Source organism: Lontra canadensis, unplaced genomic scaffold (assembly GCF_010015895.1).
Source record: "Lontra canadensis isolate GAN:19392208 unplaced genomic scaffold, GSC_riverotter_1.0 scaffold44, whole genome shotgun sequence".
Lineage (NCBI taxonomy): Eukaryota > Metazoa > Chordata > Mammalia > Carnivora > Mustelidae > Lontra > Lontra canadensis.
This window is the reverse complement of record NW_022631038.1, coordinates 15,419,597-15,444,902: the sequence shown is the minus strand read 5'-3', so window position 1 is coordinate 15,444,902 and position 25,306 is coordinate 15,419,597. Positions and strand designations below refer to the sequence as shown.

Below are 25,306 nucleotides of genomic sequence, written 5' to 3'. Positions count from 1 at the left end.
GTTTGAAAGGTGGGGGGGGTGGGAGGTTGGGGGAACCAGGTAGTGGTTATTAGAGAGGGCACGTATTGCATGGAGCACTGGATATGGTGCACAAACAATGAATTTTGGAACACTGAAAAAAAAATAAATTTTTTAAAAAAGTTTGTATGTATGTATGTATGTATGTATTTATTTATTTATTTGTTCATAGCTCAAGTGAAGGGAGGGGCAGAGGGAGAGTGAGAGAATCTCAAGCAGACTCCTCTCTGAGTGCAGAGCCCAACACAGGGCTCGATCTCAGGAACCTGAGATCATGACCTAAGCTGAAACCAAGAGTACTGACTGAGCCACCCAGGCACCCTTTGCTTTCTGACTTACATTATTTCTAATGAGAAGTCTGGTCATTGTTAACATTAGTTCCTTGTACATAAGGAATCTTTTCTTGGCTATTGTAAATTTTTTAAAACAACTACTTTCAGCAATTTGATGTATGTATTCTGATATGATTTTTTTTTTCCTGTTTATTCACCTTCGGATTTGTAGAGTATTCTGGGATCTGTGTGTTTATTATGTTGATCAAATTTAGAAAATTTTTTAGCCATTATTTCTTCAGATATTTTTCTGCATCTATTCTCTTTCTGGAACTTCAGTTAAGGATATATTATATTGATATGCTGCACATATCACTAGATTCTTGTCATATTTTTTCAGCATTTTTTATGCCTATACTTCAGTTTGGATAGTTTTTATTGTCCCTTCTTAAAATTCATTAGTCTTATCTTTTTTCTTCTGTTAGGCTGAGCTAGTGAATTTTTCATTTCAGTTCTTTTTTTCCAGTCCCGGAAACTCTATTTTAGTTTTACTGTTTCCATTTATCTTTTCATTATATGCATGTCTTTGTTAAATCCTTGAATATATTTGTAGCAGATGTTCTTTAAAGTCCTTACCTGCTAATTTCATCATCTCTGTTGTTTCTGGTTCTGTTTCTATTAATGATTTTTTTCCTGATTGCAAGTCACATTTTTTTCCTCTACTTCTTTGTATATTTTATAATTTTTATTGGATGCTGGACATTGTGAATTTTTTGTTCCAGTCTGGAAAGGACTGATCAATTCCAGGTTATATAACCTAGTAAATACTGATACCCTTAGTTCTTAAAAATACCAGAAAGTTTGTTAGTTTAATTGCCATTTGTTCCATATATATTTCATTCAGTTACTGGATTTATTTGTCTCTGAATAACAACTATTCATAATGAAGATGATACTGTGTAGCTGTTTTATGGTTACATAACTGGGATAACTTGAGGTATGCCTTGATTTTCCAAGATTTTCCAGATGTTATAGATCTGGCTCAGGCCAGGTTATACTAAAAACCTGTGAATTTCAACTTGGAATTATTTGTCCCTATTAGTCCATATGCTAAAATCATTCTTTGGGGCACGTGGCTGGTTCAGTTGGCTAAGTGTCTGAATCTTGGTTTCAGCTCAGGTCACGATCTCAGCTTCATGGAGTTGAGCTCCATGTTGGGCTCCACACTCAGCAAGGAGTCTGCTTCTCTCCCTCTCTCTTTGTCCCTCTCCTGCTCCCATGTTCTCTCTCTAAAATAAATAAGCAAATTAAAAAAAAAAAATCATTCTTCATATTGCAGGCCTTGAGAAAAATGTGGGGACTTTTTTTTTTTTTTATTCTGTCAACTTGCCACATATTACAATGATTCTGAAACTGCCTCATTCAGGAACATAGCTGTCACATTCTATTGCAACTTGGATGATGGTTTTGAAATAATGGGGTACAAAAAATAATCTTTATGTACAAGAGATATCGTATTACATTTATTCCAATGGAAAATGAATGAAATGTGAGCATTAAAATGTTTTTTAGGAAGAGTGTATCACAGAAAGAGTCACTGTCTTGTGTTTATATTCCTTGAAGACCTACTATGTGCCAGGATCCAGTAATATGGAAATGGGTAAAACAGTTGAAAATCCCAAAAGCACTTCACCTTTGGCAACAATATATAAATTACATGTGTCAACAAATAGAATGTGGAGATAAAATGGCAATTCAATTCCCTCAATGTAGAGAGCCATTTAGAAAGGCCTCAACGAACTCAGATAATTGAAAAAGTTAATGTTGAAAGCAAAAAACTGGTATTGTTTTACGTATTAATATTTTATTTTCAAGTAAAAACATGCATTACCTGAAAGCAATTTCAAATTTTGTTAACATCACAGGGTCTATTTACTAAGTCACTAGGTGGACAGGAATAGTTAGTATGTTATGTTGTTTTAGCAAAACAAAGAGATTAAGGTTGGAAGATCTAGTTTTTGGTCTGGGGTCAAAATTCTGCCCTGACAATTGCTACTTGAACTTTGTTGAGCAAACTCTCTTAAGTTTTTGGTAGATTTCTCCATGGTAGGTATTTTGTTAAATTATATATCTGTATAATGCAAATGATGATATACAAAAATAAAACAAAACTCTTTTTTTCAACTTTAAAGATCAAGCTAATAAAACAAAAATATCCTGTAATTATCCACAGTAACTACAAAGAACAATATATGGTTTCAAGTATATTATATGATTGTGATCTTTTCTCCTTTCAATGGGTATGAACAATAAATTTGCAAGTGCTTATGGGAAAATGAAGGTGAAATGAAAGATGAAAGAATCACATGAATGTAAAAGACCAGATAAAAGCTCAAGTGATTTGCTCTGTACTTTGTGTATTTAGAATATCATGCTTCATGGTATTGTTGAAAACAATTTCTCAGAGATGAAAAGAAATTTTCCCAGAAGATATCAGTGACTTACAAAACCAGATGAAGTCAAACCTTACAAAGTAAACACGAATCAATATGTCTCTGGGTGTTTATCGAGTTATTATGTCTTTCTGTCCCACAGCTTTAGCTGTTTACTCTATCTTCAAATTTATCTTTCTCTTTGAACCCATATAATCAGAAATTATGTGGAAAAAAAGGCTAATGAATATGACCTAGGTGAAAGGAATGATGTAACTCTCCTTTGGATATTACACTGTGACTACACATCATAGAAATGTTTAAAACATTACATGATATTAAGCACTGTGAAAGTGTAGAAGGAATTGAATTATACTTTTTCTCATCTTCAAAGTTTATATAATCTGAAGTATCTGAAGTATCAACGTAGGTAAGTTAAGAAATAAGAAAATATTAGGTAACAATTGTTAAAATCTTACATGTTTAACATGTTGAAATTCCAAACATTTTTTATATCATGGTCCAAATGTAACTTTTTCAACTTTAATAGCTAATAAATGCACAAATGTGGGCAAGGCACATAACCTTTTTGTGCTTCCCTCTCCTTATCTGAAAGTTAGTGCCACATTGTCTGCACATGGCGTAGATTCTTAATGCCTCCCAATATCCATCTCATCTTTGTATTAGTAATGGTAAATCTCTTTTTGGCTCACTTCTTTCCTCCCTTATATACAAAGTGTTAGCAGGGAAGTTGTCCATCCAGCAGGTGACTAATTTGTATCTTAACCTCCTAGCAGCTCTGTGTGGCCCTGTCAGCTCTCTGGTCATGTGACTAAGTTCTGGCCAATAAGACGTGCCTAAGTTCTAGATTACACCTCAGGTGATGGTCTGATTTCTCCTACCTCCCTTTCCCCCGTTCCTTGGTTTAGAATTCAGATACAGTGCTAACAAGCTAGCTTTGTGGTTGAAAAGTGTATGAAAACAACAGATTTGACCTGCGCTGTCCAGTTCAGTGGTTTTCAGCCTCATGCAGCTGTTCAGCATTTAAAATGTGGTCAGTGTGACTGAAGAAATAAATTTTTTTATTTTATTGGCTTTAATGAATTTTAAAAATTGACAACTCTAGTTATCAAAGAACGTTTTAAAAATTATTTATTTATTTATTTACTTGAAAGAGGGAGAGAGAGCACAAGCTTGGGCAGGAGCAAAAAGGAGAGGGAGAAGCAGACTCCCCACTGAGTAGGCAGCCCAACCTGGGGCTTGATTCCAGGACCCTGAGATCACGCACGACCTGAGCCAAAGGCAGCCGCTTAAATGACTGAGCCATCCAGGGACCCCTTGAAGAACTTTTTAAAGTATTTTGAAACACACATAAATTAATCTTTTTTTAATCTATTTTTTTAAAGATTTTATTTATTTATTTGACAGACAGAGATCAAACATAGGCAGAGAGGCAGGCAGAGAGAGGGGGAAGCAGGCTTCCTGCTAATCAGAGAGCCCATTGCGGGGTTCGATCCCAGGACCCTGAGATCATGACCTGAGCCGAAGGCAGAGGCTTAAACCCACTGAGCCACCCAGGCACCCCTTAATCTATTTTTTTTTAAACTGTAGCTTTTATGAACCCTAAATGTGGACCAAGTATTTCTCAACTAACATGTAATTAAACATGCACTTAACATCTAATTGAGATACAATGCATGTTTGAATTATAATATTTTGGATATAGTCGGTTAAACAGTGAATTTTTAAAGTGAATTTTACCTGTTTCTTTTTATTTTTTTAAATGTGAGTAATAAAAAATTAAAAATTACACATGTGCTTTACATATATTTTTCTGGTCTAGGAGGTAGGTTTAGGGAAAGTCACAAGACAGAAGGAGCCCTTGTCTTTGGATGATCTCATGGACAGACTGATACAGCAGCCCTGGGCCATTTACCAGTTTATACTTCTATGTAGGAGAGCAATAAATCTTGTAATTGTCTTACATCACTATTTATTTTAGTTTCTGTTAAAGCAGCCATATACTGTTTCAACTAATAAACTACTTCATAGAGTTTGGGAAGAACTAAATGAGTTAATGCTTATTAATGTTTAGAACAGATTGTGCCTCAGACTAAAGGCTCAATGCCTATAAATTGTTATCATCATTATTATATCTCTGAGTTTCAATGAAATTTTCTACCCCTCATATCATTTTATATTATATAGTACCATCATCACTATCAATTTCATGCATTTTTAAAAGATTTTATGTACTTATTTGAGAGAGAGTAAGTGAGAGAGAGAAGGAGCAGAGGGAGAGGCAGAAAGAGGGAGAGGCAGAAAGAGGGAGAAGCAGACTCCCACTGAGCAGGGAGCCCAATATGGGCTCTAACCCAGGACTCCAGGATCATGGCGTGAGCGGAAGGCAGACCTTAACCAACTAAGCCACCCAGGTGCCCCTCAATTTCATGTTTTAAATTAGAATTCACTTTGGAAAATTTCTCAGAAGTTCCTGTTCTATTATCTATTAATCTCAAAGATGATAGACAGCTCTTGCTCAGAGTTTTACTAATATACTTATTATGTTCAGTCACCATCCCCTCACCACTGTTTCTACAACCATAAGGAAACTACAGTCATGTCACTGCACATCTCAAACCTTCTCTGGTTTTCTGTTGCTCTAAGGATAAGCACCAAACACATTCACATGTCCTTCCCACCTGCCCAGGACTAATTTTCCCTGTTGGTTTTCGGGGTGTCCCCTCCTCTGATTTTCTCTTATTTCTTCAACTGACATCTCAAACTCTTTTTTTTTTAAGATTTTATTTATTTATTTGACAGAGGGAGAGATCACAAGTAGGCAGAGAGGCAGGCAGAGAGAGAGGGGGAAGCAGGCTCCCCACCGAGCAGAGAGCCCGATGTGGGGCTCGATCCCAGGACCCTGAGATCATGACCTGAGCCGAAGGCAGAGGCTTTAACCCACTGAGCCACCCAGGTGCCCCCACGACATTTTAAATTCTTATGCATTTGTTTGATTCTTCCTTGAATATGTTCTCATCCCTCAACACATAGTTAGATGATGCTTAACCTTCATGTGTAAGGGCACATGTTGTCCTCTGTAGAAACGTCTTCCATGTTCATCTCCTGCTAAATTTTCACAGAGCACCTTGATGGAACCTTCCTGTACCACTCTGTCCCATCTCTTCTAGAATCTATCATTCTTATTATAAGTGTATTTATAATACATTTTTAATAATATATTCCCATTAGTAAGATACGACACTTTCCTGTTCTTTACTCACTTTTCTGCTAAGTTGTAACTTCCATAAGGGCAATATTTAATGTACATTTTGGACTTCCCCTCCACATCAAGACAGAACTTCTTTTGTTTTTCTTTAATGTAAGCTCTACACCCGACGTGGGGTTTGAACTCATAACCCTGAGTTTAAGAATCTCGTGCTCTACTGGCTGAGGCAGCTGGGTGCCCCAAGACACAACTTCTAATAAATGCATTAAACTGCCAAATAAACTATATAAAAATTGACCAATATTTGGCGTGATAATACAGAGAAAAATAAAGGTCACTTCAGCTCAGTGATGGAGATAAGAAAATATTTGTGGTGCTACTAAGATGTGAGTTGGACCTTCTAAGATAGAATTCAGGATAGGGTTAAGAGAGTGGGTTCTAGAACCAGAATACCTGGTATTAACAATGTAATTCTTAGCAAATAACATGAATTCTCAGTGCTTTAGTTTCTTCATCTGTAAAATGGAGAAAGTAAACAGCAGGGTTTCTTATAAGGTTTCAGAGAGAATTAAATGAGTTAATACAAATTTAGCTTAGAAGAATGGCATATAAGTAATGCTTGATAAGTATGTGTTAAATGTGACCTTTGGATTAGAAGAAAGGAAGAAGGAAGGCATTTAAAACAGAAGAAACTTCACAAACTATAATGAGGGGAAGTAAGAAAAAGTGAATGAACTTACTTTTGAGATGCAGAAAATTTCTGTAAATGAGTAGTAAGTGGTAGCAGAAGGAAAATGTCAGGAAAGGTCTCTACCATGTAGTGGTTGGGAAGTCAGTACACACTTCTGGTCAGAGCAAGTGGCATTCTCAAAATTACTTTTTGTTTGTTTTTGTCTGTCAGGATTGCCAGAGAAAAGAGTGACATGAGGAATTAATGTTAGAAGACCTTAAGAGGCATTATCTCTTGATACCACAAAGCCATGAGCGGGTATTAGTATCATGTCCACTTTGATGACTCAAGTGAGGTAAGGAGACATGTGAAACAGAACTAGATAATAATAATACCAAAATCATAGAACTCCTTTGAAGATTCAACATATGAAAAATATTTAGCACTGTACAAAATACACCGGGGATCCAGTGAAAGAAATCTATAGGCGTTAATATTGATATTACTGTCAATTCAGAAGGGAGAGTATTGTCTGTCCTCTTTTTCCCCCTTTGTAGTCCTATATAATGCCGTGTAATATAAGAAAGCTTTCACTTGCTTTGTAGAGACAAATTGTGGGTTTTAATTTCATTTATCTGTGTTTACAAATGTATAAAATTAGGGTAAGAGGAAACAAACACAGCATTAATTTCCCCTTGGGCTGGGGAGGGTTCTATTTCAGCATGTCTACAGACAAGAGTCTATTTGTCAACAGCGAGGACAGGAAAGGGAAGAAATGAGTGGTAGCGAGAGAGTAATTTATGGCTCAAAACCCATTTCCTCAGAATTGGGATTGTTTGAGTCTTGATCATAGATTGCTGGTGGTTTTCATGTGTGAGAAAGGAAGGGGCAGGTGAGGAGCTTTGGGGATGAACTTGGGATATGAGGGATGACTGACTTCACAGGAGTGGGCAATCGTGGGTGGCCTTATTGACAGAAATGGGGGCGAGTCGAGGAGTGCTGAGAAGGGTTCATCTTTGTAGAATGAAGATAATGGGATAATCTTCTTTAATGGATGTCACCAAACTATTAGCGCAAAGAAGCTCTGCAGATCATTGAAAGAAGTGGAAAGACGGCCATGGGCTCCTTGGAGTTTATTTTTTCAATTTTCCCACATTGATGCCACTTCTGCCATTGTCAGTTCCACTGGAAAGCAATGAAAGGGGGAAGTGGTTTTCAAATCATCAAATATATATATTTTTGTTTGTTACAAGCTCTAAATGCACTCCGTAATGAGGAAAAAGTTGCAGTAACTATCTCAAATTGCTTTGGAAGTTGTAAATGGCTTTTGACAAACCACAGTGTTTTTTTCCATCATTATTAGAATAAATTAAGAGTTACTTCATCATTTTATAAATTGCACCCAAATGCCTAGGATAGAGAATAATGTATTCCAGGTGATTTTCTTATGTGAATCATCAGTGTTTTCCTGCTCTTTTATTAACATGCTTACACTTGTTTGATAAAGAAAAATAATGTTGACCAGCACGTTATTCAATCGTTTTAAATCCCGAAGGATAAGTGGACATTTGATTAATTCTGGAGAAAATATATACTTGGAAATGAGGCTCAGAAGTGATGACCATTATGTATTTTTGGATTATTTAAAATGTAAAAGTTGTCAGGCACCTGGGTGGCTCAGTTAAGGTTAAGCAGCTGCCTTCAGCTCAGGTCATGATCTCAGGGTCCTGGATCAAGTCCCACATTGGACTCCCTGCTCGGCGGGGTGTCTGCTTCTCCCTCTTCCTCTGCCTCTCTCCTCTGCTTGTGCACTCTTTCTCTCTCTCTCTCAAATAAATAAATAAAATAAAAATTTTAATTCATTAATTAATTAAATGAAATAAAAAGGTTTTTCAAACCAAAGGCAAAAAGTAATACCCGTGTTACAAGAGTGTGAATTGTATCGTTAACATACCCATCCATTTTTTTCATTTCTACCCTAGAATGTTAGGTACCTAATGCCTCACTCTGCAGATAGAAGTAATTGTCAAAGGGAAGTTGCTTTCTTTTTTTTAAATTTTTAATTAACATATAATGTATTATTAGCCCCAGGGGTATAGGTCTGTGAATCACCAGGTTTACACACTTCTCAGTACTTACTATACCACATACCCTCCCCAATGTCCATAAGGGAAGTTGATTTCTTAAGGAATTTTCACAATGTTTTCCAAAGTGGCTGCACCAACTTGCATTCTCACCAACAGTGTAAGAGGGTTCCCCTTTCTCCACATCCTCTCCAACACTTGGTATTTACTGTCTTGTTAATTTTGGCCATTCTAACTGGTGCAAGGTGGCATCTCAATGTGGTTTTTTTTTTTTTTAAGATTTTATTTATTTATTTGACAGACAGGGATCACAAGTAGGCAGAGAGGCAGGCAGAGGGAGAAGAGGGGGAAGCAGGCTCTCTGCTGAGCAGAGAGCCCAATGTGGGGCTCGATCCCCGGACCTTGGGATCATGACCTGATCCGAAGGCCGAGGCTTAACCCAGTGAGCCACCCAGGTGCACATCTCAATGTGGTTTTGATTTGACTCTCCCTGATGACTAATGATGATGAACATTTTTTCACATGTCTTTAGGATAAGTGAGTTGGGAGAAATCGGAGGGGGAGATGAAACATGAGAGACTGTGGACTCTGAAAAACAAACTGAGGGTTTAGGAGGGGAGGTGGGTGGGGAGCAGGGTTAGCTTGGTGGTGGGTATTAAGGAGGGCACATATTTCATGGAGCACTGGGTATGGTGCATAAACAATGAATCTTGGAACACTGGAAGAAAAAATAAAATTAAAAATAAAGGGAAGTTGAAACCCATTCCTTTTTTGACATGAAATCATAATTTTAAAAAGCTATGTTTAAACACAAATACACTGCAATCATCTTTTGTTTAATTCACTAAACAAATAAAAGCATTGTATCCTGACCTTTTTACAAATAATGAAATTGCTTCAGATTTCTGTGCCATCAATAAAAAGGACTTTAAGAGAGTCTATGTTATAAGTTAGAGCAGTCAACACACATTTCATGGTCAGGTTCTTTCCTATCACATAAAAAGCACACTCTGGCTCCAGGGAGTCTTTGAAAGCAGGTACGATTTTCTCACAGAACATGATATCAAGAAGTGTGGATGTAGCCTGACAAGTAAGTTGAAATTTTGTGCAAAGTGGGAATTCAATGGCAATTATTATTAACTGAAAGAGTAGGATTTTGAGTATTACTTGTCAAAAAGTGCAGACTGTCAAAAAAAGTCTTATTTTATATGGTTATTAATCACATTAACCATATATCACTTATTTTGACAAAAACTTATTAGCAATCTTTGTCTTACATATTTAAAATGGTCATTTTGTTATTAAATATAAATTTAACATAGTTTTAGGTTGTAGATTCAATGTGTAGTTGAACTAATAATGGAGGATAATTCTTAGGCAAATATATGAGATCTTTTGGTTTTTACATAATTTCTCTATAAACATTTGTAATATCATTCCATGTGTAGATTTTTAAAATTTTCATTTTTTCTTGTAATTGTTGTTTCCACTAATCATTTAAAAGGAGGTATGCCTCTAAAACTTTAGTTACTTTAGAACTTATGTTATTAATTATTATTCACTTGGTATAGCAGGGAAACTTTAAAAAGCATTTTTCCTCTAGAAAAAAATTTTACAAAGAATTAACCTAATATATTTCTGTCTACAGGGTCAACATGTAATATGGAAATTTGTTTTTAAGTACACTGTATGCTTTATAAATCATTCCACATTTCTGTAATTTCTGTCTTGTACAGTTTTTTCATGTATCAGGTTTTTAGTCTCTATGAGAAAAAGCTCTAAAAGAACATTTTTATCTGTCATACATAAACACTTTAAAATGCTTAAGCATTGATCAAAACAATTTAAAAGTGATTTTGCTATAGTCTAAAAATGCGATCTGAAATATATAGGGAATGGCTTATTTTATTTTAAGAAAAATCTGTTAGAACTGGAAGCATTTAATACCACTAAGCTTATTATAAAGCCAAAACTACAAAATTTGGCTAGAAACTATTTTCTGATTACTTCATATTTTCTTTCTGCCTAGCTGTAGGCAAACACCTTGATGTTATAAATTCCAACCTCCCCACAATGCCCAGAACATTAAAAGATACTTAAGAATGACTTACTTGCTGAATTGAATGTTTGGTTTAATATTTTTATTGAAGAGGACCACAGGACTTACTGTTTTTAAATACTGATTTTTAAAAGATGGTCTTTGGATTCAAACATCTGTTGATAATTCCTAACTGTATCATATAAGCTATTTTTGTTAATAATAGCATCTATATCATAACCCTGTGTTATGAGGATTAAATAGTACAATACATGTGAGATTTTAGAATTATTTAGAATTATTTAGATTTAGGGTTATTACTATTACTTCTTTAAATTTGTTTCTTTATCTGCATACTGGGAAAAATGGGATTATGTTGTAGGATTATTGTGTGGATTAAAATGTGTGCAAAGCACTTAGAGCTCTTAATATATGGTAGACATTATCACATATAGTTAAATGTTAACAGCAGGATCTTATCATGAAGTAGTCATTGTTATTTATAATTAAACATGGTAGGTCTTAATTACTAAATTTCTAATTTTGTACACAAGACTGATATGAAATTAACAACCACAAATTGTATCATCTGTTCTCTATATGGTTATAAAAGAGCCTTACATAATTTTGGTAGTATTAATGCTTCTCTTCAGTTTATACCTACCCACCAGAGATCACATGTGGATATAAATAAAAATTCGGTGATTATAAATTTCTTGAAAGCATCTATTTACAGATAAAAGCACTAAATACATATTATGAGCATGCTTTAATAATCACAAAACACTTCCTTTTCTAACTTAGATAAGGAACAGATGAGAAAAAAATCTGGTCCTACCTTTCAATCAACTGAGAAAAATGTGACAGAAGATGCTCAGACTAAGAATGTAATGACTAATTTTATCAAATGCTTATGCTTCAGGTATGGGTGTCCATAACAAATGCTATTTGTTTCATTCTTTTTTTGTCATCTACATATTAATTGAAGCAATTGTAATTTCCTTAAGTTTTGATGCTATGACTTTTTTTTTTTTTTTTTTTTTTTTTGAGAGAGAGAAAGAGCAGGTGCAGGGAGGGACAGATGGAGAGAGAGAGGAATCTCACACAGGCTCCACGCCCAGCACAGAGCCCGACACCAGGCTCGATCTCACAACCCTGAGATCATGACAAGAGCTGAAATCAAGAATCGGCTGCTTAACCTACTGAGCCACCTAGGTGCCCCTCGATGCTTTAATTTACTTCTAAACGTACAGTGACCAGCTCATTTTTTGACAACACAATATAATAAGGTCCACCCAGGGGATCTAGAAGGTTCAGTTACTCCAATGGCATTAATCTAAAATGGCTGTGTGTGTGTGTGTGTGTGTGTGTGTGTGTGTGTGTGAAAATTGTTATCCAGTGGGACTTTGAATGAAGATTATAAGTAAGATTTGGACAAATGTTACTTGTTATTTGACATAGACTTTTAGTATCTTTAATTGCCAATTATCAAACCTCTCTCCCCATGGTGATTTTCTTTGGTGCTCTAGTCACTGACCTGGCTGTTTCTCTCTTTTTTTCTCTCTAGATTTGTTGCCATCCAAGGATGGTGAAGATTTAACAAAATGTTTTTTGCTACAAGTGGTAAACATTCTTCTGCATTACAGCAAAAAATGTTTTGATGTTAAGAGTCAAAGACTGGACTTCCATCATCCTCATCAACTTCTTGAAGGTTGGATGGGTTTAACTTGGAACTGACCACCCTGAATCTTTGGAGCAGTTGCTTATTGACTGTACAGATACCTTGAAATACGGTGTTAAAATAGGTGATTTTCAGATTGACGCGCTTGAGCTGGAGACAGGTTGAATAGTCTTAAGTTATGTGTATGTTGAAGATGGTCCAGTTTTGTTCGTTTTTATTTAAAACATTTGTCTAGTTTACTTTCAAATTGGTGTTATCCCATATGAATTGTTTATTAATTAAGAAAGAAAAGTAGAAATAGTTTAGGTTTGGGGAGTTTCATCCCAAGGGCAACTAAATGTACCATCTTAACTTCTTTTCACTTATCTATTTCATTTGGTCAAATTCATTATTGATGCTCAATTGGTTATCCTTTTACATCAATAAACTATATATAGAGAAAATTATGTATGTATAATTATGTATATATACATCCTATATTTTAGAAATTGTTTTCCGATTAACTTTATTGTAACTTTATTCTTAACCACTTAAAGCAATGGTACTTCCAGGAGCTAACACTGTTTGAATAGGCTGTATGGCCCTCTTTTTCTAAAAGTCTTAACTGTATACTAAATAATGTATTGGAAATAACACAAACTTTGGAAGGAGGCACACACAAAAAGGGTCCAAATACAACCTATATCCGTGGGTTTATTATTTATTTCTTATTATGTGATCTGTGAAATATTTCATGGATATTTTAATAACTCGAAATCATTTGTATATGATGATTTGCTTTGTATTTGATAGACATCAAATAGACACTTAAAATAATGTATTTTTGACATCCCAGAAACTTTACCCATCACAAATATTTTACCTTCAGAGCAAACTGATCAACAATGCCACCAAGGGAAAATGACTTATATTTAAGAGTGCTCATTTCTACATTAATTTTAATAACAAAACCCCAAAAAAGTATACTCATTTTGACATTTATTTTATATAAACTGGATATCCTTTGAGAGGATACTATACAATATTACCATTTGAAGTCCTAGGAAAGTCATGGGGAATTTCTCACAGAATTTTAATTATTATAAGAAAAATACCACAAAGTAATATTCTCAATATGATTTCAATTATGTTTATATTTTAAACTCTTTGAAAGTGTATATATATATATATATATATATATACACACATAAAACTACCTATTTATAAAAATACATTTTTAAGTTATACCTTCCAAATGTATTTATTATAAATACTTGGATAGCTATGTAGATAATTTCTCTACATCTATGCATAAAAATTACTATCATTTTCTATTCTGTGCACTTCTATAACGTGTAGTGTATTTACAACTAAAAAAAAAAAATGATTGAATAAGGCAAAAGAAAGCCTCATAGGATTCCGAAATAAAAGGCATGTTTTAAGACTAAGTTCAACCATATAAAGAAAATGTGAAGTTGAAATAAGTTTTCGTTAGAAATAAAAATAGCAAAAGAAGTTCTGAAAAACAGCAGGGCAATTGGAAAGCACTCTGACAGATGTAAATCAAGTTCTATTTCCTTCTCTCCTTTGGCATTGCAAATGCGGAAGAATCTCTAGGGGCTCATTCCCTGCCTTTGCATTTCCGTGCATCAAGCACCTAGGGAAAAGTCAAAGATCTGAGAAAGCAAAGAGTAAATAAGAGAAAGAAACAGTTGGTAACTAAGCCAGACATTCCATTCCTTCCACCTTAATGAACATTTACTGAGCACCTACAGGTTACAAAGGATGCAGGTGCTATGGAGGAGGAGAGCTGCAGGTGAGGGAAAGCGACCAGAGGGAAAAGAGGTTTGCGGAGAGCCGCGATGGACTTCATCCTCAGGATAGGTCGTCCAAGAAGAAGTGCAAAGACGCTAAGGAGGAAATTAATTTAAACGGAGTTGACTATAGAATATTCAATGTGGCAACAATGCTTGGTGATTCTTTATTAATATAAATCCTCAAAATATCATTCTAATATCTGTCCAAAAAACGTGGAAGCAGCTTTTGAGGAAAAAAAAAAAATTTATTTAATTTGATTTAGGTGGTTCCTTCCCCACTCACTGAGTGGTTTCACGCATCCCAGCCTGGGTCTTTCTATTTTAGATCCAGGATGGCTTCCTCCTTCTCAGCCTTAGGAGATCTTCCTCAACCCAGTGACTTCTTGAAGCTGCTTCTCCTACCCATGATGCATCTCCTCTGCTCTCTGTCTGGAAGCTAACTTTAGCTCTTACACCAGAAAGGTCACTTCCTCCATGAAGGCCTCTCTAAAGATTGTCTCTCCTGCTCCCCTGACGGCCTTAAGCCCCTGAGGAATGGTCTTATGGTCTTACAACGACCCAATCTTTTCCTTTGTGGTGCTTTTCACAATTGCAGTGAAACACATGGGTGTTTTCTTCCACTGGTCAGTGGGATCTGCACAGTAGTGCCTCTGTCCACCTGTTTGCTACCGTGTTCCCAGTGCTGAGCGCTGTTGCTGCCTATGATGGCTCTCGGTAGTTATTGAATGAAATAACTCGTTTATGTGTGTTGGATCCCTGAATACCTGTTCACTGAGAAACTACTAGAAATTGAACTGCTTTTTAGCCCCGCGTTTTTATTGTGGCTCATTTGTAGTTTTGTCTGTTGTCTAGGACATCCTCGCTATTTTAACCAGCTCTCCAGTGGCCTAGATGTGGTTGGACTTACTGGGGAATGGTTGACTGCCACTGCCAATACCAACATGTGAGTATCCTTCTGGGCTCAGAGACACGCATAAATAAGAGCGAAGATGTAGATTGTATATTTTTGCTGGATATGATGCTTGCCATGTCAAAACCAAATAGTCCATACCCTGAGAGAAATGCAAAGAAGCTGCTCCATGTTCCCTGGGTAAACTGTTCAAGGTTTATCCAGTCCTCTGGATAGGCTCTAGAAACTTCCAGGATCTTAATGCCTTGGTAAGGAGTAAAGGTTACTTGACGAGTCTGGGTTACTGGTGTGCCAACTCTGAGTTTGGTTCTAGCGTTGGTATCATTTAAACACTCCTCGCAAAGAACCCACAGTGTACAACAGTCTAAAAGACACACACAAGCTTATGGGAAGTCACCTGAATATAAATTAGAACCTGAATCTGATCAAAGGTGAAGAAAGTAAACTTCTAAAGGAAATCAAAATCCAACTCCAGTGTGATTCTTTAAAAATTTGACCTTTGCCACAGCAAACCTGTTGGTCCTATATAAATTAGATCTACTGCCACAGTGTTTTGAAGCAAAGTTAATTTTAGGGCAATATTTTTCAAGGTTAAAAGGACAGGAAAATGATTGGGTATGAAATTGAAAGGAACAGACTGTGTCAAATGTTAATATAATTTAACTAGCAATCAAAAGAGAGAGCTGGTAGGAATTTAAACTTTAAAACCAAGAACTAAATGTTTATGAGGAGAGACTGCTTTGTGATGTAGAAAAAGTAAGGTTTATTTTAACTGTTTATTATCGTTGGGGTTTTAATGATGCATGGCTCATGGTAGTAATCAGCATTTTGTAGGTATGGAATGCAAACATAAATGGCTTACACAAGCTACTGCTATTTTTAATTTTCATTGCTTGATTATGGCCTTTGAAACATGCACAGAGTAATATGTTACCTAAAAGAACTTTATCTTCAGAGAGAATATGTTTCTTTGCTCTATAAATGATGACATAAAACTCAATTTATAAATCTTACTCCATTGTTAGGAGACTTAATCATTCTCTACTGAGGAAAATACAGAAGAAGAGCTCCTTTTTAACGAAGGGAGATCTCTTAGCATAGTCTGAGACAGTAGGAACAAGGAGAACCAAATTCCAGTCCTACCACCCTCTCCAGTGCTGGGAAGTTTATCGAGTCTCTGAAAATAATGCCTACTCCATGGCACGGCAATAGGAGCCGAAGGGTGGTGTGTGTAGATGTTGAAACTGGCTTGGCATGTGCTGGCAGAAAACGAGCCGGTTGAAATGCCAGTGTATAAATCTTGCTTCTTACATGGTGTCTCATGGAACAAGAGTCTTAATTCTCAGAGGCAATGAGTTTCCCTACTGGGTCTTTGTGCGGGGCCCCTGGGCAAGAGTTTTTGCCCGACTACTTTATCAGGCCACGCTATCCTGAAGAACAGGGTTGAGGAAAGACGAAGGGAGTTGGGACGGGGCAGAAGAGCTCCTTGAGGGCGATGATAGACCTGCTTATACCATTAGTATAAACAGAAGCGAATGTTCCATCGTCTGGGATACAATGCCCTCCTGTCAACAGCTGCTTCAAAGATCAGCCCATCTGTAGGGAACAAGGGGGAAAGAACTGACTTTCAGCCGGGTCTCTTATGGCCAAAGGACTTCACTGTGGGATGTTAACTCCCCCATGGTTGGACATTCCTGGGACTCCCAGAAGATTCCATGACTTGTCATGCCTGAATACAAAAGGTGATCCCTGGGCTGGAGGTCAGTGCCTGTCTTGTAGGTGGGAGGCAAATCTCTGTTGGGTTGTGAGTGTGTCTGAGTGGAAGTGGTCACAGCAGTGGCTGGGCCTGAATAATGTCGGGAAGCTTTAGAGACAGAGCGAGCTGAGAGCATCTCAAGTCGCACATAAATGGTGTCCAATACTGGTATCTCTATAGAAGAACAGTTACAGTGGTCTTTAAAAGGGTTTTGAGGACAAACAAAAGAATTCCTTGAAAATAACTGAACCAACTCTTTGATTTCTGAATGCATGGTACGTACTTCATTGCTGACTGTATATGGTGTGTAAAGACAAAAGCTTATAGCCTTCTTTTTTATCTTAGCTCCTTCTTTTTGTGGAAGGGACTCTAATCTCACGGTGTGACTCCGCAGAGAGTCCCCATTGCCATGTTTTCTGAATTCTTGTTCATGAATCTCATACTGTTCTTGCCTTGTACTATCTGCTTGCTTCGAGCTATTACTGAAAACATAATAGCATTTCGCCCTTTTTTGGTGTGCTCATCCAAAGTACAATATTTAGGTAGAAAATCGTTATCAATCGATTTTGAGAAAAGGCTTTTCTACCTATTTCATGTTCTGCACAGTATTGTCTGTAGCTCTGGATCTCTTTCTAACTTGCCATATATGTATAAAACCGGGCATTTTCTGGATGTAACAGTATTGTGTATGTAGGGATTACTATCAAAATTCCCAGTCACTACACAAAACAATGGAGTCCACGATACTGTCTTTGTAGAACTTTGTAGAACTAATATACTCTTAATCTGGAATGGGGGTTGAGAGCATATAAGTTTTAACTATTTCTTTTATAGTCTTCTATAGAATACCAAAAAAGGTATATAACCTTATCTAGCACATGATTTTTATCTATCCTTTTCCCTTTTATATGATTCACAGTAGAAATCTATGTGTGTAATATAGGTTTACCTATGAAATAGCTCCAGTATTTACTGTCATGGAAATGATTCTTCTTAAGAAAATGTATGAAATTATTGGCTGGCAAGAAACAGAAGCAGACGGAGTATTTGCACCTGGTAAGAGAAAGCAAGAAATCATTTCTCTAAACTAAATAAAATACCTACTAGGAGACACTCACATTTTTCACTATGACAAATATGACACTCACATATTTCAACAAATACTATTATTTTTGAGAGATAAATGTTCATGCATCATTGTGTTAGTTAAAAATTATGAACAAAATTTCCATAAATCTAAAAGTTATGAATTGTGGTATTTGACATTTCTCTCCACACTTCCAAGGAAAGACATTTTTAAAATAATGTTGGTGCAGGATGCCTAGGTGGCTTCGTCTGTTAAGGGTCTGCCTTCTCCTCAGGTCATGATCCCATGGTTCTGGGATCGAGCAAGGGCTCCTTGCTCCGTGGGGAGTCTGCTTCTCCTTTTGTCTGCCACTCCCCCAACTTGTGCATGCTCTCTCTCTCTCTAATAAATAAATAAAGTCTTTAAATAAAAAATAAGATACAATAATGTTGGTGATTTGGCACCATTTTAGTTTCAGAAAGCTCTCAAATTATGATTTCAATAAACATTTCTCATATTTGAAATTAGGTTAACATTACTATTTCTCTCACATAGGTGGAAGTATAGCCAACCTCTACGGTCTGTTAGTAGCCCGTTATAAGCAATATCCAGAGATAAAAAGACAAGGCATGACCGCACTCCCATGCATCGTGTTATTGGTTTCTGAACAAGTAAGTATCAAGTCTAGGTTTTTCCAACGTTTAAGAGTCTTCTGGGATAAACTGTAAAGTAATTGGAAGTCAGAGAATATTAGCTTCACTCTAACAATATATAGATTCAGTAATCTCTGTGTCTGGGTCTGCATATTGATATTAGAAAAAAAACACTTTCCATTCAATATAGGCTCTAAAGATTAGCAATACAGATAATTCAGGATTAAAATTTAATTTCAAAATATGAGAAACTGACAAAAATGTGATTATAAATATAAAGCATTGTGCTCTTTACAAAAAAAATCAAGCTATAAAAATTTTAAAGACTTAATGATTCTCTTTATCATTGAATGTAGAGAAAAATGTGATTAATGTTTTATTTTTCCAGTGAGGATCAAAGGAATCAGTTAAAGAGAAAGGCTTATTTTTATAGACTAGGTCCTCAGCCAAATGTTTCTGATATTGATAGTGTATCCACTGATGTCTCCTTTTGTTTGTGTTCCAATCTTGTGCACAACATCAACGCTTCTTTTTAAAAAAATCAATTCATCCTTTTAATAAATCTGGTCACATTTTTCTTTTCCAGCTCAGCAATATTTGTGACATTAAAATATAATAGTTGTCCCAATTTGAGAATTCCACGTAAAAGTGCCTGGAAACACAGGGTTTTCTTTGAAATGTCTCTGTGTTTGCAATATGCATCTATGACCAAACTCAAACTGACATATATAGAGGCATATTATCAAGTTGGAGACCACTGCTGCATGATTAATGTCATTTACTGTAAAATACAAGATGTTGGCTTACAAATGTCATTTTCATCATTTGACATGTTTTTGTTTTTTGGTTTTTTTGTTTTTTGTTTTTTGTTTTTGCATAGAAGGAGTAAATATGCTGAATTCCCATAATGTAGATTTAAAAAGTCGTTTCCTATTTAATTGGTGCATTCTCCATGGAAATGAAGCATTGTTAGGGTTTTAAATTTCTGCATTTTTTTTTCTTTCATATATCTGGTCTTTTCCTGGCAACTAAAAATAACCGGGTCCAAGTTTAGATCTTGAGCTGCTAATACCTCCATCTTACTGATATTATTTACACCAGGCAGAATGATACAAAGAAATAGTTATTTAGAAGGCAAGAAGTCAAAATTGGTGTCAAAGTCAAAGTTAAGAATTGCAGGTATCAGAAGAATCAATGGATTTCTCCAAGCCTAATGCATATATTATATATTATACACACACACACACACACACACACACACACACATACCATATATATATATATATATATATATGGTATATATATCTGTAATGCAAGAGTTTCAACTGTCTGGAAAATATGAGGATTTTATCTCTAGAGAATATTATTACTAGATTTATAAGTGACATGACATTCTATGTTTATGGAGAACTAGAATACTCAAACTCCCACTGCATGTGAAGAGATGTGTGATGGTGCCTTCTAAAAGGGGTGTCACAACCTCCTTCATCTGAACAAATGTCATGATGAGGGTCTGGAAATATGCCTTGAGACCCATACATGTGCATATAGAAGTATACATGCGCAAACCCATTCAAAGCTACGTGTTTATGCTCCCAAATGCACTAGTGTGAATCATCATGGAATGCAGAGAAATGAATGCCTTTTCTATTTTCATTTTTGCCCAAGGGTCATTATTCAATTAAAAAAGCTGCAGCAATCCTTGGTATTGGAACTGACAATGTAATTGAAGTAAAATGCGATGAAAGGTATGTTTCTAACACAGTCTCAAAAATCGTTATTATCATTATGCTTCATAGATTAAAATCCTATTTCCTTTTCTAATTTTTAGCAAGAATACTCTCCCAGTTTCAAAAATTTTAACTGCCATTAGTATGAAAGAGCATCAAAGTCATCCTATCCTATTCTTAACATTTCTTTACTAAATATAGTCTTATATAAGTGGAACTGTCTATCTTCCCATTTTAAGTGTATTGAATTATATGCAATATAAATACACATAAAAATATAATAATATTTGTAGTTAAAATTCAACTGCTTCAGCAATCTACAAAGTAAAAATGTATTTCTGTTTTCCTTGAATACCATGTTTCAGAAATAAATAATATGACAACTATAACATATATTCTGAAGATCATTTTATGCATATCAGATGTACTCATACATCAATTCTGTGTGTATTCTATAACTTGCTTTCATAGATTTTTTTTGGTTTTAGAATATGTTTTATAAATCTTACCCCATGAATTCATGCAGACCTTATTCTTTTTTAATTACTTCAGAGTTTTGCCCTTTAAAAATGTTACAGAATTCAGAAATCTTATTTTAAAAGACACTTAAGTGTCTCCCCCTAGATGTTAGTGTTTAAGAACAGTGATTAAATGAATATCATCGTATAAAATTATTTGAGAGTCTGTGTTTGAATGTCTCACATGAATTCCTAGAAACTGAATTATTGATTCAAAGGATGTCTGGATTTACAATCTCATAAAGATTTTTTTTACCCTTCAAACATTTTTAAGTTAATTGATGCTCTTATCTACAGTGCCAACCCTGAATATTAACAATACTTTTATTATTGAAAATTCTGACCAGAAATTGTGTATAACCGTGATTTGTCTATTCATGTGCTTTGCCCATTTTTCATTGGTTGTTTATTATTTGTTATTGGCTCGTAAGGAGTCTTCATGTATTTAGAAAATCTGAAACATAAAATAAATGAATATAAAGTATCTTGCAGATGTGTTTTATAAGTTTATTATTCAGTACTTTGTCATAAGTTGTTGGATTTTCTTTATGTATTCTGGGTACATTTCCTGAGAATCACCCCTGCCCAAGATACTTTACATCTTTTTTATTATTATGAACGGGATATTCTATTATTTATTCACAACAATTTGTTTATATAAATAGGAATATGATTTACTCCTGTAAGCACCCAGTTGCTCAACATTCTTACTATTTTCATAAGCTTTTTAATACATAATTTTAGGTATTCCTGGTATACTGCCGTATGTACTCCCATTAGGGTTTTTTTTCCTCTTTCCTTTTTTCTTCTCTTTTCTTTGTTCTTCTCTTTTCCTTCCTTCCTTCCTTCCTTCCTTCCTTCCTTCCTTCCTTCCTTCCTTCCTTCCCTCTTTCCTTCCTTTCTTTTTCCTTTCTTTCATTTTCTTTCATCATACATTTAAATAACAGATAATTTCTTCAGAGAAAAAGCTATAATACTGATGGTAGTAAGCATCCTGATGTTAGCGGGAATGCTTCTAGTGAATCACCAGTAGGCATGCTGGGTTTCAGTGTGATACCCAGATTGAGTAGATGAGTCTTGACTTGTTTCCCTCAGGTATTTGCTGTGAAGAAACATGAAGGCCATCTGAAATTTGCCACCCTTTTTCCTCCCTCCCCAATTGGATACCTGATTTTTATACCTTGATGTCAAGAGGCTTTTACTTTTTTTTTTAAGTTTTTATTTAAATTCCAGTTACTTAACATACAGTGTAATATTAGGTACTGGTGTGCAATATAGTGATTCAACACTACCGTGCAACACCAGCACTCTTCACAACTAGAGCCCTCCTTCATCCCCATCACTTGTTTCATCCATCCCCCACACACCTCCCATCTGGTGACCATCGGTTTGTTCTCTAGAGCTGAAAGTCTATTTCATGGTTTGCCTCTCTCCCCATTTGCTCATTTGTTTTTTTCCTAAATTCTGCATATGAGTGAAATCATATGGTATTTGTCTTTCTCTGGCTGACTTACTTTGCTTAGCGTAATACCCTCTAGCTCCATCCACATCGTTGCAAATGGCAGAATTTCATTCTTTTTTATGGCTGCGTAATAGTCCATTGTGTGTATATATACCGTATCTTCCATCCCACCCTCAGATTGTGGGTTAGGTTAGGGTTACAGCCAGGGTAAGGGTGAGGGTATGTGCCAGAGAAGAGGTTTTTACTTTAAATTGCTAAGTAGGGAAGCTGCTTCTCTTTCTCCCTCTGTCCCTCCCCCTGCTTGTATGTTTGCGCTCTCTCTCTCTCTCTCTCTCTCTGATAAATAAATAAATAAATAAATAAGTCTTTAGACATAAAATATAATAAGTTGAAATTTAATCACTTGAAAGATTATCATTCTACATCTTTCTTAGAAAGCTTAAGTAATGCAAATTTTAAGATGACTGAATAGCACACTAAACATTCTTTAATTCAACATGATATTTACTGTTAGTTTTTGGGAACTGAACATTTACCCAATATCTGTTTATGGACATATAAATGCCTTAGGGAGACACTAAAAACTAATTGTTTTTAGTCTTGTGTATCATTTATTCTTCTCATTGGTAGAATTGGTATGCGTATTCAAATACTCATAATAAATCAGTGTGTATTTGTATTTTTAAGGGGAAAGATGATTCCAGCTGAGTTAGAGAAAAATATATTACAAGCTAAAACAAAGGTATGTTCTATAGCTCCATACTTAACATGTAAATTCATTTTTATTTTCTTTACCTATTTTCATTGGTGGAAAACAACTGGTAAGGTAATTACCAGGAGAAATAAGATAATCCCTAAATGTAGGAAATTCCTTATAAAATTAAAGTGAAATAATTAAGTTAAGATTGCGGTATTTCTCTCCATAATTTTCTGTCAGATATCCAATGAAAAGTTATCAGGACAAGGACTACACAAAGGAATTTGGTCATCTCCATTTTCATGGTATTATTTTACAAAAATAAATTTGGAGAGAAATATAATAACTAAAACTTAGAGGCAGTGATATGAGTTCCTTTTATGGTTACACTACTTCCTCCAATCCTGGAGATACCTCAGAATATTTGAAATTGTTAGGTACTTAGGGTTCATGTTCAAGTCTTCTAGCTTCCTGATGCCAGGAGTGCAGTGGTGAAGTGACAGGACTATTCCTGTGCCTCCCAAGGCCGCACCCACAATACAGCTTGTGTCGTCACCAGGGCCAGACTCCTTTCTGTGTCACAGCCACAGCTGGCCCCACAGTGTTTGGGGCCTTCAACCCTCTCCACGACATGGCCGATATTTGTGAGATGCACGGACTCTGGATGCACGTGGATGTGAGTCCCCTCCTTTAGTCTGACTCAAAACTACTGCTTTAAAAAATGTGTCCTATGAGCAGTCCTTAGAATCACTTCATTGGCATTGCAGCCCGGATGAAGTTTTCTCTGGAAACTCATTTTTCTAATGAATAAAATAGACTTAGTATATTAGCCCAGAAAGAGCTACAAATGTATCAATGTTTTTAAAGAGCCCAAACCTCTCTTCAACCAACAATTTAGAAGATCAATTTGAAGAAATAGTTAAACCTGATTTTATTTATTTATTTATTTTTATTTGAGAGAGAGAGTGCTCATGTGTAAGTAGGGGAAGGAGCAGAGGGAGAGGAAGAGAATCTCAAGCTGACTCCACACTGGGAGTAGAACCTGATGTGGGGCTCAATCTCCGGACCCTGAGATCATGACCTGAGCCAAAATCAAGAGTCAGGTGCTTAACCAACTGAGCCACCCTGGTGCCCCTTAAACCTGACTTTAAATCAAAAGATTTAGTCCATTACTCTAATAAACATTTTAAAATTAATACCTATTAAAGAAATAATTTTTGATGCTATTAATTTAGTACAGTGACTTTGGACAAAACTTTCTTCAGCTTTGGTAAGAGTTAGACAAATTTAAAGTTATACAATCTGGTAGAGATGTTAATTTTTCTGTGGTATTGCCAAATTTGATGCCAACCTTTTTATCTGTCTCTGGAAATTATACAGAAGGTGTTTGAATTAATTAGAAACCTTTATAAAGCTTTACCATGACACGAATAGGCAATGAGAATTCATAGGAGGAAATTTTAAAATGCATTGTTCTTATAAGGAGTGTAACGATAGCCAAGTTTATAATTATCTAGCACAGCAATTAAAGCTTCATCAACTTTTGAAATCAATTTAACATGGGAAAAAGTCATGAATGCTATTTAAAAAGAAAGAATTAATAGAACAATGAATATCTTTTATACCTGTAGGCAGCCTGGGGAGGTGGACTGTTGCTGTCCAGAAACCATGCCCATAAACTCAGTGGCATTGAAAGGTAAGACCTGCGCCATTACTTGTGAAAGCAAAATAACATGTTTAGGCTTCTATTCTCTTTCATTAGACCTTGAGCGCTGATTGAAGCTGTTTTATCACCTAGGGCCAACTCTGTGAGCTGGAATCCACATAAACTCATGGGTGTCCCCCTTCAGTGCTCTGCTGTCCTGATCCCGGAAAAAGTAAATTATTTCTTTCTTTCTTTTTTTAATATTATATTGTTTATTTGACAGAGAGAGATCACAAGTAGGCAGAGAGGCAGGCAGAGAGAGGGGGAAACAGGCTCCCCACCGAGCAGAGAGCCCTATGCGGGGCTCGATCCCATGATCCCATGACCCCGGGATCAAGACCCGAGCCAAAGGCAGAGGCCCTAACCCACTGAACCACCCAGGCACCCCACTTTTTTTTTTTTAAGATTTTATTTGAGAGGGAGAGACAGTGAAAGAGGGAATATAAGCAGGGGGAGTGGGAGAGGAAGAAGCAGGCTTCCCACGGAGCAGGGAGCCTGATGTGAGGCTCAATCCCAGGAACAGGATCATGACCTGAGCTGAAGGCAAATGCTTAACAACTAAGCCACCGAAGCACCCAATGATTTCTGT

The 25,306-nt window shown here is 35.9% G+C and overlaps 1 protein-coding gene across 1 annotated transcript in view; it reads left to right on the top strand.

The window, feature by feature from the left end:
* Positions 1–25,306, top strand: part of LOC116876185 (glutamate decarboxylase 1-like) — a 47,719-nt gene that overhangs the window by 8,398 nt on the left and 14,015 nt on the right. The window contains 11 exon segments of the mRNA XM_032872173.1: positions 12,311–12,454; positions 12,457–12,477; positions 12,480–12,548; positions 15,073–15,163; positions 17,830–17,942; positions 18,508–18,623; positions 20,274–20,353; positions 23,003–23,057; positions 23,572–23,688; positions 24,644–24,708; positions 24,811–24,889. Coding sequence (XP_032728064.1) covers positions 12,311–12,454; positions 12,457–12,477; positions 12,480–12,548; positions 15,073–15,163; positions 17,830–17,942; positions 18,508–18,623; positions 20,274–20,353; positions 23,003–23,057; positions 23,572–23,688; positions 24,644–24,708; positions 24,811–24,889 — 950 coding nt within the window.